Here is a 14044-nt window from a genome sequence, read left to right as displayed (position 1 = left end):
ATACAACAGACAAAGTTTAAAGTTAGTTGCCCCCTTTATGAAACAAAAAAAAAGTACACAAAAAACAGAACTGAAGAATTTTTTTTTTCTCAAAGACTGGTATACAAAATTATAATAGAATCTGCACTTACTCTTCACCCCTTTCTTCCCCTTTCGTTCCTTCTTGTACTGTTCCTTCAGTTTACTTATTAGTCCCTGGTCTACATCCCAAACCTCAGTAGTTGGGGAGAGGTCATCTTTATCTACATGCAGCATATTATTAAAAGAAAAAAAATCAGCAGTTGGCAATGCAAGCTGTTGGCAGTAAACCGTTATAGCTTTAAATAATCATAATAAAAACGTACTAACAGCATATACTCAAAGTACTTTAAAGGTGCAGTCTCAGTTTTGGTATTCACAACACAAACTCTAAAAGCCCATCTCTTAAGTTTCTAAAACATTTAATACTACTAACAACAGTTAAATGGTGCTTCATTTCTATGAGCCACAAATTTGAAAGTTATTCTTTCGATAACTGATTCTTTCAATGATATTAGAAATCTAATGTTATAAAATAGATCACTGCATCTTTATAAAAATGTTAATAAAAATTATTCAGCCAGCATCATAAAAGCAAATGAATGAATTACATGCGAACTACTCATAAAAGTGCAAGCTGGAAAGGTCAGTGCCGTTTTATTGATGAAAATATTCATGCACCTTCTATCACATTGATTCTGCATGCACAGGATAACTGTACTAATGGAGAGGCATTCTAGTCCAATATAATACATACAGAGAGTTCCAAAATACAATGTCTCAAATAATCCATACAAAGCATTCAGAGAATCCCACATCTGCCCCCACCCCAACCAAATAGTTCAACATCTCATTACCTTCTTCCATTGGTCTACAACTAAGATTAGCAAAAAAACACAAAAAAAAAAACCAAAACTCAAATTCCACTGAAGAACTTTTTAAGAGTTGATATTTTTAGGGTAAGAGAGAACCAGTGACAAGCATGGAGAAGTGAGAACATACATTGCTGTACATATGCTAAAGATGACACCAGCTATTTTAGCTGAATAAACAAATCCATATTTGTTTTAAGTAAATACTTGGGCCTGGAAAAAATTTATCCTATAGTAAACTACAGGAAAAACAGAATTAAAAAGAAGCAAAAGAAAAATAAGTCTATTAGAATTATTTTAGATATTAAAGGTTTTTCCTTCCTTTGTTTAAGTCTTAAACTGTTACTAAGTTTAAAGCTGTTATTAGGAAATTTAACATTCTGCTAAAGAAAACCTAGGAGTTTATATAACCCTGTTATTAACAATTACACCAAAACACATAGGTTAAGTCAATCAAGAAGACTGACAGAAGAAGGAGATTTTAGAGAAAACATACTTTAAAAATTTTCAATAATTCATATGCTGGTTCACAAGTCTTATAAACTCCCTAGGCTTCAGTGATTTCATCTATTTAGTGGACATTTAAAAAGTCCTTCTTCCTTATTGCTATATACAGTAAACATAAAATATTCTATTTGAATGGTATACAGAAATTCAATTATTTAATATACCTTAAGTCTTCCCTACAATAATTGTCATCACTTTCTCCCTTATGGATATACTGTGATCAGTATGTAAAAAGCTAAATCCAAAACTTTAATTTGATAACTTGAATGATTTGAAACTAGATTTAAACCTGAAATTTATATGCATGAATATCTGTCAAATTTGCAAACTCGTGTCAGGTGATTTAAAAGAGAATATTCATTTTTCATGTGTTCTAATCACAAGGTTTTTCTGAAAACAATGCTGTGTCAGGAATCATTCTGTTACCTTATCAAACACTCCAAGAAAAGTTTGATCTAAAGAATTAATTGCTTGCCCTCATCCTAACAAAGCTAACAATTCTTATTTTTAAAAGTGACAAACTGATTTTGAGCAAATAATTGTTAAACCTCCTGGAAGCAAAAAAAAAAAAAACTTTAAGTGGTATAAATTTTATACAGAAAATTAGATAAAACAGAAAAGTTTAGTAAGTTTTTAAAAAGATGTTTGTAGAAACAATAAAGCCGTGAATAGCTCTAACTAGAGTAGCAAAGGGTAGTGGAGTGAAAAAGCAAAAGGAATAAAAAAGGATAAGCTTAAAAAAAACCCCAAATATTATTTGCAAAATAACCTCAAGTCTAGAAAACAAAGGTAAACTTAAGGCAGTGCAAAGAACAGGTTGGTGAATGCATATGTGCACAAACAACATCCTGAAACTTGCCTGGTAAGTAACAGCTGATTTGATATTGCTTATAAGAAATAGTTAAGAGCAAAAGGGAAGAGGCAGCATAATCTTCTACATATTAATTCTGTTTTTAAAAAATCTAGGGGAAGAAAAATACCAAGAAATGAGGTTGAATCAGTTACGGGAACTTTTTTGTTTAAAAGAAAATACAAATATGCACCAAAAAATTGATCCTTCACAACTCCAAAACCACAAAAACATAAAATTTTATTCTGGTGATTCTAACCACCAAAGCAAAGGAATTATACAAATCTACTTAATATAGCATATATTTGTGACTAATTTTATGTGAATATTCATTTCTTTAATTGTCTAATATATTTAAATACATTCCAGCACTAATCGTACTCTGTAGTCCTATAAATTTCTATAGATCACAATTTCAAAGTGTAGAAGAAAATAAATATCCTTAAAATGTCTAGTCTCCATGTGAGAAGCAGCAAAATTAGAAATGTCTACCAGTATTTTAAGTTATGCAAAGAACTAAAAACTACTAAATTAAACTCAGACGACCTAATGCAGATGACAGAAGAAAAATAAATTTAAAAGCTTCCTAAAAAGCAGTGGTTTCACAGGATAAAAGGATTCAAAATGGGAGATATCTGAGTAGACTGCTAGTAAACAAAATAAAAAAATAACAAATTACCCAATGTGAGTGAATACTGAGATATGTATCATTATGGCAGACTATTAAAAAAAAATCTGTGTCCTTTACCCAAAAATTTAAATCTGAAAACCACTTTATCATTTATAGGTAAATTCAATTTATGTAAATGAATTAGATAAATATAAAGGAATATCTGTACATCCACAGTATCTGTACATCCACACTTTTTGTTTTGGAAAAAAAAGTGAATACAACATCTGTTGAGTAGAAGTGATAAATTCAGAAACAATGCATATATCCTTTGATAGTTTTTATTTCTTAAAGAAAGAAAATACTTGAACCATTTTGTTCTTAAAAGAATCATTTCCTACTCAAGAGCTGAAAATGCTTTAAACATGTTTTGTCTTGTGAGGAAGGAAGAGACTGTGTTGGTTACTTCTATTTACACAAAATGATTCAGGTACTCTCAAGTACTAATGGTAAGAGTAAAGTATCGGCAGTTGTCATTCACTAATTAGGTCCTCTCTTGAAATTCTGCTCTATAGTCAAAAAGTCTTTGAACAGAAGGACCAATTAACTGCATATAATACTTTTATTATAGGAATAACAGCATTTTATACAAATGAAATTCTTGTAATTTTTGTATATTCTTCTGACAGGGAATTAAAACTTATTAAAACTTCTAGTAATTTTAGGTGAAGAAAACAGTAATGGATATGTGCCAAGATTTAGCTATGCAGATGTTTGAAAACTGCTTTTGACCTATTTTTTCTTTAATAAAAATAATCTAAATGTCTATTAGTAGGAGCCCCAGTTAAATAAATATGGGAACATACTGATAGAGCATTATGCAGTTATTAAAGGTGATGTCGCAGAAGAATATTAAAAGTGGGTTATAAATCAGTACAAAGCAAAATACTTTGCTAAATACATATAGAAAAATATTAAACATCCTCTCTACATAGTAGTGCTAAAGGTGATTTTAAATTTTTTTCACATGAATCTGTAGGCACTAAACCTCCTAAAAAATGTGAATTATAAAATAATCCAGTAAAAAAATCCAAAACAGTACTTTAGAAACTATTGGGAAAAATATATTTCCAGCACTGAATGGGTTGCACAGAGAAGTTAGAAGGAAACAGATACTTTTACTGCTTCTCTTGAGCAAGGCAAATTCTTAGAAAGGGTAAATCTATAATATAGCCATTTTCAAATAATTAGTACAAAAATGTATATTCAAGGTCAGAAAGTAATTATAAGTTTTTTTTGTATCTTCAATTAATGTGTTTCCTCTCTTTCTGAAAGGTCTGAAAACAGTACTTTAGAATTATAAACAATGAGAAAATTGGTAACAAAATGCACATCTTTTAAGTACTCCATTTCTATCAGGATAGTCAATAAACATTATCTATTAGGTTTTGTCTCTCTTGCTATTAGCAATACCCAGTATCAATACATAAATGAGGCATTAAAAAAAAAAAAAAAAAATCCAGAGTTCCCATGGTGGCTCAGTGGTTAATGAATCCGACTAGGAACCATGAGGTTGCAGGTTCGATCCCTGGCCTCGCTCAGTGGGTTAAGAATCCGGCGTTGTCGTGAGTTGTGGTGTAGGTCGCAGATGCAGCTCGGATCCCAGGTTGCTGTGGCTCTGGCAAAGGCTGGTGGCTACAGCTCTGATTAGACCCCTAGCCTGGGAACCTCCATATGCCACAGGAGCGGCCCTAGAAGAGGCAAAAAAAACAAAACGAACAAAAAAAACATATCCAACTGTGTTTATCACCAAAGTAGTTTTAAAAAATCTAGTGAAAATTAATTCCTCTTGCTAGTAATTAAGCAATTTTGGCATTCATGTGAAATATGCATTAAAATACTTAGTAACATTATCCAATAAAGCTCTGTAAACATGATTTGAGCTCTACCTACCAGATGGTATGCTGATATTAAAAGATGATTGAATGAACATATTTAATAGGAAGAAAATACTAGACTTCAGCTATTATCTTAAAATATCTTATACACTTTTATTTTACTTTCTAATGGGATTTAAAAACCCTGTAAAAATAGAACTGTTTTGTCCCTTTTAATTATGGCTGGGTTTTAATTAATATGCATCACTTCCAAAGGCTAGGCCCTAACACATTTGTAAACTGAGTATTATATATAATAAAGTTTAATACTTTACTAAATCTTATTTCAATTTAGAACTATGATTAAGGACTAGCAGTTTTATTATTTTCTAGTAATAAGTCAGATAGTACCAAACAGGCATACTGAAAAACAGGCATTCTTGAAACCTAGATTCATTACCAAATTAAATCATGGGAATTTTAAAACTATATATATGCTTTTTAAATAAAAATCTGCTAGGAGGAAAGGAACTGGATTTCTAAATTAACTAGATGTTTCAACTTTAAATCAAGACAGATTTCAATAATCAAAATCCACCAAAACCTATATATTAGTTTAGTCACCAAATCTAAATAAATTGGTGCAAAAATACTCTGAAATGATTCATTATCACTCTTCTCCTTGCTCTCAGTTTAAGTGCCAACATTCATTCAGATACACATCTCACATATAATAATTAATAATAATAATACACCTTTAAGAGCTAGATGTGCTCCCACCCCCGTATTTCTTTATCACCTTACCCCATTCTGTGCCATCCCCTGAACTCCGTGCTTCTCCAGCTCCTTCACCGTCTTCAGCAGTCACTAAAAAATCAAATTCTTTCAGTGCTTCCTCGGTATCAGGATCATCAGTTAGGTCAGCAGCTAAACCTTCATTACCTATCTGTAAATGGAATATAAGCCAAGAATTACTTTTATGATAAATCTTCAAGTGATCCTTTATGTTTTCATACAATTATCTTTACATTAATACTCCTATTTTTAGATTATTTAGATACAAAACTTTAGATTTTCCACATGGTTCATAAATCCCAAATTGTACCCTTGATAAATGGTTGTTAGAAGTGCTGTGTGAAGATTGATGTAAAATGTGATGCAAGTAATGTGGTAATAACAATGGTTAAAACGCTAATTATCCAGAATGATGCTTCTTACAAAGAAATCCAATTACAATAAACTCACAGGTACCTCCATTAAAGACAAACTATTAAAGATTCATTTACTTGCTTACATTCTAGTAAATTGTACTGAATTGACCTCACTCACTGAGACCTGCGTATGTAGTCCATAATTCACTAAGGAAATGGGATAGCTAATAAAAACATTAACTAATGCAAGGCAATAGATGTTGTAAGTAAAGCAGTGCTTCTGGGGGGAGGGGAAGGATCAAAGTTTCCACATGAGTATGTTACACATACGAAATGTGGCAGAAATGCTGAAAACTGCTTTTATAGACTGTAAGCTTTTAAGGAACAGTGGTGTTTTCCCCACATTACTGTAAAATCCCAAAGAACCACAAATGAACTTATACCCCCCCTTTTTTTTAACATACTTGAAACACTGTACACTACCACGAAAATTCACGCATGGATCATCTAGTCTACTTTTTGTTCTTAAAATTAACCTGTATCAACACTAAAACAGATAAACCTGTTTCTTAGGTTTTGAGCAAAAGCAAACTTATATTAATCCTTAGCAAAGAATGAAAATGGTGACACATACATTTGTAATTCTTAGTTTACTCTATCACCCAGAATGGGAGTATCCCCACTGCAACTTTAGTTATAACTTGTTTACTGGACATGAAGAGACAAACTTCAACAGTGACAGAAGTGGAGAAGATGTAGCTTTTTTAAAAAAGTTTAAAACCACTGGACTAATGCTATAAAAAGACCTTTTCTTGCCATTTAGTTTATAATACAGCAAATAATTTCTACTATATGTATAAGAACTGACTACAGGAAGTTGCCATGTGATGCAGAGGGTTAAGGATCTATTGCTGCTGCAGCTATGGCATGAGTCAAAACTGCGGTAGGGGTTCAATCCCCAGCCAGGGAACTTTCACACACTGAGGGTGCAGGCAAAAAAACACCAAAACTGACTACATAAAACTTTTAAGTGACATAGTAAAATAAAAAATAATCAATTACTCCCAATGTAACATTTTCTATTCCAAATACAGAACTACATATACTTTAGCTAGTGAGAATATAAAATTTAATTCTTACTTTGTGTTTGTTTATCCGATGTTTGTCTTTTCCTTCTGGGATGCCTTCAATCATGTCATTTTCTTCCTCTTCATCGCTGTCATCAGCATTTTCTAAGAAATTGAATGTCTCAAGAACATCACCAGAGGGCCTATATAAGAGAGGCAAAAAAAAAAAAAAAAAATCAGTCAAAATATTCCAGTAGTTAATTCTAATATTTTTGCTGTGTCTCCTATTTAAAAACATTACTTGAAGGTAGTGGAGAGATTCAAATGACAACTTAGTTAACATATTACCTAAGTATTCTACCCAAGAACGTTAGAAAGATACATATTCTACAGTTAAAGTGATCGTTAAATTTCTACGATGAAAATATTTTAAGTAATTACTGCACCAAAATAAAATCCCACTGTACTAGGTACTGAAATGTGCTATTATTTTTCAAAATAAACTCTGATAAATTAGGTATGGTCATCCCTTGGATAGAAATTTCTTTCTCTAAAGTGAGAACTCACATATTAGGTTTTCAAAATTGTATTTGATCACGGTAATACATATAGATGGCTTTAAAAGTCAAACAGAGCAAAATCCATAAAAAAAATAATTGATGAATAAGACTTTCCAAAATTATAAACTTTCACTCTTTGAAAGACAATGTTAAGAAAAATTTAAGGAAAAGCCTATAGGAGTTCTTTGGTGGCCTAGCTGTTAAGGATCCAGTGTTGCCACTGCTGTGGCTTATGTCACTGCTGTGGCATGGGCATTTCAATCCCTGGCCTGGGAGCTTCTAAATACAGTGAGCATAGCCAAAAAAACCCAAACAAAACAAAACAAAACAAAAAGACCCCCAAAAACAGAATAAAATCCTACAGACTGAGAGAAAATATTTCTTTTTTTTTTACTCTCGCTTTTTAGGGCCGCACTCACAACACATGGAAGTTTCCAGACTAGGAGTCTAATCAGAGCTACAGCTGCTGGCCTACGTCAGTCACAGCCACAGCAACACCAAATCCAAACCGCGTCTTCAACCTACGCCACAGCTCACGGCAACGCTGGATTCTTAACTCACTGAGCAAGGCCAGGGACTGAACCTGCAACCTCATGGTTCCTAGTCAGTTTCATTTCTGCTGTGCCACGACAGGAACTCCGGGAGAAAATATCTCTGCATCACACATTTAATGAAGGACATACATCCAGAATATTAAAAGAACACTTAAATCTCAACAGTAAAAATAAAACAATGAAAAAAATGGGGAAATTATTCAAAAAGACCCTGTATCAAAAGACACGTAGATGGCATAAACAGATTCAACATCATTAGTCATTAAGAAAATGGAAATTAAATCAACCATGGACTGTGAAGGGGCTGAGACTTCATGCTATTTGAATGCTAACATTGTTTCTTTTGAGCATGCACAGTGATGGCTTTTGTATGGCTTTTTCAAACATTATTTCATAGCTTAATTAGAGGACATCATTTCAATCTATAAACAAACATCCTTAGAAATACATTCTGTAAATATATTTTGGAAATCAAAAAAAATTACTACCTTAATAATCTTTTCAACACCATTTTACTCTTTCTGAAAGTCCTCTTCAGATGTTGGCCCTCCTGGACTGATCTTTACGTTTTCCTATCTTTTCAGTGCTACTTTCTTTTTTCTGGAGGAGTCCTTTAACTTCCAAGTTTTACATGGAAGTTATTTCTATCACACTTTTAAATTTCTATTAGCTCTTTTCTGATCTCTCATTGAACCTTATAAAATAACATCTTACTGTTATCTACATGCATTATCTTTTCTCAGTCCTCTGAGAAGAGTAATATAGTTCTGCTCCCTGTTTTCTCTGAGTTCCTTTTTTGGTTTGATTTTTTTGGTCTCCAATTTTCCTATTCAAGCAAAAAGTCTTCCATTAAGTGTTCACATTTAACAGTGAAGCAATGAAAAGCAACCTGGATGTATTATGTACATGGGCAAGACTTATCAAGCAGCTAGCTTCATTTCTGTATAATAGGGTAGAGGCCTAGCCATTTCACTGGCAAATCCCAAATGTTAGTATTATAAGGTCTTCTCTATTAATGTGATCTAATTCCTGCCTGGAATTAGATCTAATTCCTGCCTGGAACTGCTAAAATGCCAAAGCCAAACAGTAGAAGAAAACAGTGGATCTCACTGCTCAGCTGGAGATTTTCAGATAATCCTCTTGTTTCAGTATGGTAACCCACCCTACAGTTGTTTGATTTCTTAAGAAATCAGAAATTGTTGGAATTCACCAGAAATGAGAATTCACCAGAAAATAAACCACCATTTTTGGAATAAGGGTTCAAGTGGCTACAAAGGATAAAAAAGGGGATCTTAGGAGTTCCCATTGTGGCTAAGTGGTTAACCAACCTGATTAGCATCTGTGAGGATACAGGTCTGAGCCCTGGCCTCACTCAGTGGGTTAAGGATCTGGTGTTGCCATGAGCTATGGTACAGATCGCAGACGCAGCTTGGATCCAGTGTTGCTGTGGCTGTGGTGTAGGCTGGCAGCTGCAGCTCCAACTGGACTCCTAGGCTGGGAAACTCCATATGTCGCAGGTACGGCCCTAAAAAGCAAAAAAAAAAAAGGGGGTGGGGTGGGGATCTTAGATCCTAAATGTTTCTTATATAAACCTGAAACTATTAATTACAGTTATTATAGCCCCCCTATTAATAGCCCCCTCTAAACCTAACTTCAGACATACCTGATACCTCTCACTACTTTGCTTTTGGAACTCTACTGGCATTTAGTGATCCAAATTCTTTTTTCTTTCCAGTCTCCAAAATTATTATATTCTCCTACCTGATGGAGAGTACATCCTCTCATTCTCTACATATATTCAATTTGTCCTTGTGTGTTAATGTATCTTAAAAAGTCTTTAACTGTTATGCTACCAGAGGTTCTAGAAGGCACACAAGTAAAAGGTGCCTTTAATCCACCATGATTAAGTGGACACCTCCATCTGCACTGTTTATAATTTTTTTCTTTGCCAACTATTTACTATCATCTCTCATTCTAAAAAGGCAATGACGAGAATTTTTAAAATTAATATATCCAGGTGAAGGGAAAATAGAATGAAGCCAAACATAAGGTTGGTAAGTAAAAAGGTTAAAAAGTCAGTATATTTTTGAGAGATGAGGGAACCCCACAAATTTGTCAAGATTCTAAAGAGGGTGAAATGAGAAAGAGAGCAACTACTGGTGGTTCAAAGGTAAATCAGACCAATTACTAAGATGTAGCATAGCTTTCAGTTAGAAGATCTATAAGAACTCTCTCCCCCCATGAACCATCATAAAGAAGATACTATGTGTGCACTATGCACCCAACAATATCTCCTTACAATAAACCAAGAAAGGTAACAGTGACATACACTCAGCAGAATCTAATAAACATTACTCTTGATGAGGTCACATTTCAACTGGATAAAGAGTATTTCATCATAGCTAACACATATTATATGCAAGCATTGTTCTAAATGCCTTGTATCAATTCACTTCTTCTTCACATCAGCCCTATCACTACCATTTTACAAATGAGGAAACCAAGGCACAAGAAGGTAAAGTACCCTGCCCAAAGTCAGGCAAAGTAAGTGGCTAAGTCAGGATTCAAATCCAGTAAGTCTTCAGAGTTCACATTCTAAAATGTTTCTAGTAATATAATCTAAACCATAACATTCTTCTACTGTTGAACATTAAGACTGCGTCAATTTTTTTTTTACTATTTTAAATAAGAATATAATAAATATCTTTTTGTTGACATCTCTATCAACACGTTGGATCATTTTATTTCTTTGGAATTTTCAGAGGCCCTGATCATAACTGATACTTACCTACATTAGTACAGACGCACAATATACAAGTATACTCATCAAAAAGGAAATCACGGCTTTCCCTTGTGGCACAGTGTGTTAAGAAACTGGCATTATCAACTGTAGTGATGTGAGTTCAATCCCTGGCATGGGAACTATCAGATGCTGTGGGTGCAGCCAAAATACTTAAAAAAAAAAAAAAAGAAAGAAAGAAAAGGAAATCAGCCTTTATTAAAAACAACTACTGCCTAAATGTCTGTAGACAGATGAATGGATAAAGAAAACGTAGTATACATATTCAACAGGCTATCATGCAGTCATTAAAAAAGAAGGAAAACATTGATGAACCTTTAGGACATAATGCTAAGTAAAATAAGCCATCTACAGAACGATAAATACTGCATGACCCTACTTGTATGAGTTATTTAAAGTGGTCACGCAGAGAAGGAGAAAGTCAAATGGTAGGTGTCAAGGGCTGGGGGGAGGAAGAAGTAGGGCATTGGTATGCCATGTGAACAGAGAGTCAGACATGCAAGATGAAAGGGTTCTACAGATGTGCTCTACAACACTGCTTATAGTTAACAAAATGGCACTGCATTCAAAAGCTTAATCTCATGTTATGTGTTTCTACCACAACAGGGGGAAAAAAATCTACTAAAGTTTTAATCTTGCAAAGGCAAGAAGCTTTATAAGAAGATACAGTTTGGAGTTCCCATTGTAGTGCAGTAGAAACGAATCCAACTAGGAACCATGAGGTTGTGGGTTCAATCCCTGCCCTTGCTCAGTGGGTTAAGGATCTGGTGATGCCGTGAGCTGTGTGTAGGTCGCAGATAAGGCTTGGATCTGGCATTCCTGTGGCTCTGGAGTAGGCCAGCAGCTGTAGCTCAGATTCAACCCCTAGCCTGGGAACCTCCATATGCCGCAGATGGGGGTCTAAAAAGCAAAAAAAAAAAAAAAAAGATACAGTTTTTTGTGGATCTTTAATTCAGATTCAGGTGTGATACAGAAAAGTGCATTCCTCTAAAGTATTTATAATTCTATGAACTACTCAGCCTGGTTAGCTACAAGTTTAGTTTAAAATGAATGAGGAAGAGTTCCCGTCATGGCGCAGTGGCTAACGAATCCGACTAGGAACCATGAGGTTGCGGGTTCGGTCCCTGCCCTTGCTCAGTGGGTTAACGATCTGGCGTTGCCCTGAGCTGTGGTGTAGGTTGCAGACGTGGCTCGGATCCCGCGTTGCTGTGGCTCTGGCATAGGCCAGTGGCTACAGCTCGGATTCGACCCCTAGCCTGGGAATTCCACATGTTGCAGGAGCGGCCCAAAGAAATAGCAAAAAGACAAAAATAAATAAAATAAAATAAAATAAAATAAAATAAAATAAAATAAAATAAAATAAAATGAATGAGGAGTAGTTCCCGTCATGGCGCAGTGGTTAACGAATCCGACTAGGAACCATGAGGTTGCAGGTTCCATCCCTGGCCTTGCTTAGTGGATTAAGGATCCGGCATTGCTGTGAGCTGGGTTGTAGGTCGCAGACACGGCTTGGATCCCGCGCTGCTGTGGCTGTGGTGTAGGCCGGAGGCTACAGCTCTGATTCGACCCCTAGCCTGGGAACCTCCATGTGTCGCGTGAAGCGGCCCTAGAAAAGGCAGAAAGACAAAAAAAAAAAAAAAGTATATCATATCTGGTAGCTTTCTGAACCCAAACACAATGCAAAGCCTTGTTTTCTTCACAATTATTACCACTGTAATTATAGTGCAGTATGATTTATTGAAAATAATAAAAACTTTAAAATTATGAAGTTAAAATAACATGAAATCACCCTCAAATTTTAATTTTGCACCTATTTCAGAACTACAGCCATTCTCTTGGCATCGAAATTTAACATAAATAAATTTAAAAAGCACTTAAACAGAAAGTTTATTTGCCCATGACACCATTTAGAGGACAAAAGTCTTTGAGGCTAAACTTTACATGCTCTAAAAGTCATTAATAGCAGTAACAGGAAGCTAAAGAGAATCATAATATCCACTGTATAAATAAAGTTAATCTAAAAGTATAGATCATACCTTTTGCTTTCTTGTCCTTTTTGTTTAGGAGATTCACCTCCATTCAGTATCTGTTCTAAATTCTTTGTTTCTACTGATCCATTTGGTTCTGAATTGGACAGTCCAAGTAATGACCTCACCCGTTGAGACCGCACATCTAATATTGTATCTGTGTAACCTACTTCCTGAAGATATCTGTAAGAGAAAATTTAAAATATTAAATCCAACATATGTTAGTACCTGCAAACTTGCTAAATCAAAATTACAAAGGATTTTGGAAAAACCCATAATCCTATAATATATACTCTTCCTCTGCCTCAATAACTTTCTTCTCTATAGACTAGTTCTAGTTCTAAGAAAACAAGGGCAATTACAAACCAAAATTTAATTAAGAAAGCATACAGATGGCTAACACTAATTAAGGGCCAATTATCCTGAAGCCTAAAAAGCCCCAGAGCCTAAAAAAATGCTTTGGCTAAAAAAATAGAGTTGATGACATACATTATTAAAAAAAAAAAGAAAAAAGTCCATGAGGTGGTAAAGGATGAATAGGACTAAACCTCAGAACAATGACATGCTAAGTTTAAACCTGGGCTCTTGGCCAAAGGTTTTTGGCTGGTTAGTTCTCCTAGAATCTAAGATCTCATGGTATTCCTACAGTCCTGTAGTCTTCAAACTTTCCATGTATCTAAACCAGGGTATTTAACTGAGATCTAGGATGAGAGTGAAAAAGAAGAGGGGACTGACAAAATCATGCCATAGATTATGGGTCATGAAGGGCTTTGCGTGACAAATGAATTTCTTTCTAAAGTATCTGATAGGGAAGAAAAGATGCTGAAAAGAAGCCTTATAGGCTGTGGACAAAATAACAAAGGGTTTTAAGTGAAAGCTAAAGACAGGGAGACTGGTTAGGATACTAACAAAGCAAGAAGTAAAACTGGAGAAGAAAAGTAGAAATGTTAGAAAATAAGATATAATCTTAGTGTCTTGGTGCACAAGTAAATATGGCAGTAGAAGAAAAGATGACATAAGAATTCTGAAAAATTTTTAAGTTTCTAACTGTGATGGCTACATGCTGGTTCTATTCAATATAATGAAGAATGAAGTATCAAGATCTGGTTTAGAGGGTACCTATCAATAATTATTTAGTGTCTATGAAAGTG

The 14044-nt window shown here is 34.4% G+C and overlaps 1 protein-coding gene across 4 annotated transcripts in view; it reads right to left on the bottom strand.

Moving 5' to 3' along the window:
* The window catches only part of STRN3 (striatin 3), a 105895-nt gene that overhangs the window by 36705 nt on the left and 55146 nt on the right, over positions 1 to 14044 (bottom strand). For 2 of the 4 annotated variants that reach the window (XM_047797138.1, XM_047797140.1), the window contains exons 5-8: positions 12903 to 13076; positions 7026 to 7155; positions 5539 to 5680; positions 132 to 242 (exon numbers count right to left, since the gene is read on the bottom strand). In XM_047797138.1, coding sequence (XP_047653094.1) covers positions 132 to 242; positions 5539 to 5680; positions 7026 to 7155; positions 12903 to 13076 — 557 coding nt within the window. The remainder of the gene's footprint in view (positions 1 to 131; positions 243 to 5538; positions 5681 to 7025; positions 7156 to 12902; positions 13077 to 14044) is intronic. The other 2 variants (XM_047797141.1, XM_047797139.1) reach the window with 1 other exon arrangement.

The sequence above is a fragment of the Phacochoerus africanus genome, chromosome 9, assembly GCF_016906955.1.
Source record: "Phacochoerus africanus isolate WHEZ1 chromosome 9, ROS_Pafr_v1, whole genome shotgun sequence".
Taxonomy (NCBI): domain Eukaryota; kingdom Metazoa; phylum Chordata; class Mammalia; order Artiodactyla; family Suidae; genus Phacochoerus; species Phacochoerus africanus.
Note: the sequence above shows the minus strand (reverse complement) of the source record. Positions and strands in the feature narration are given on the sequence as shown.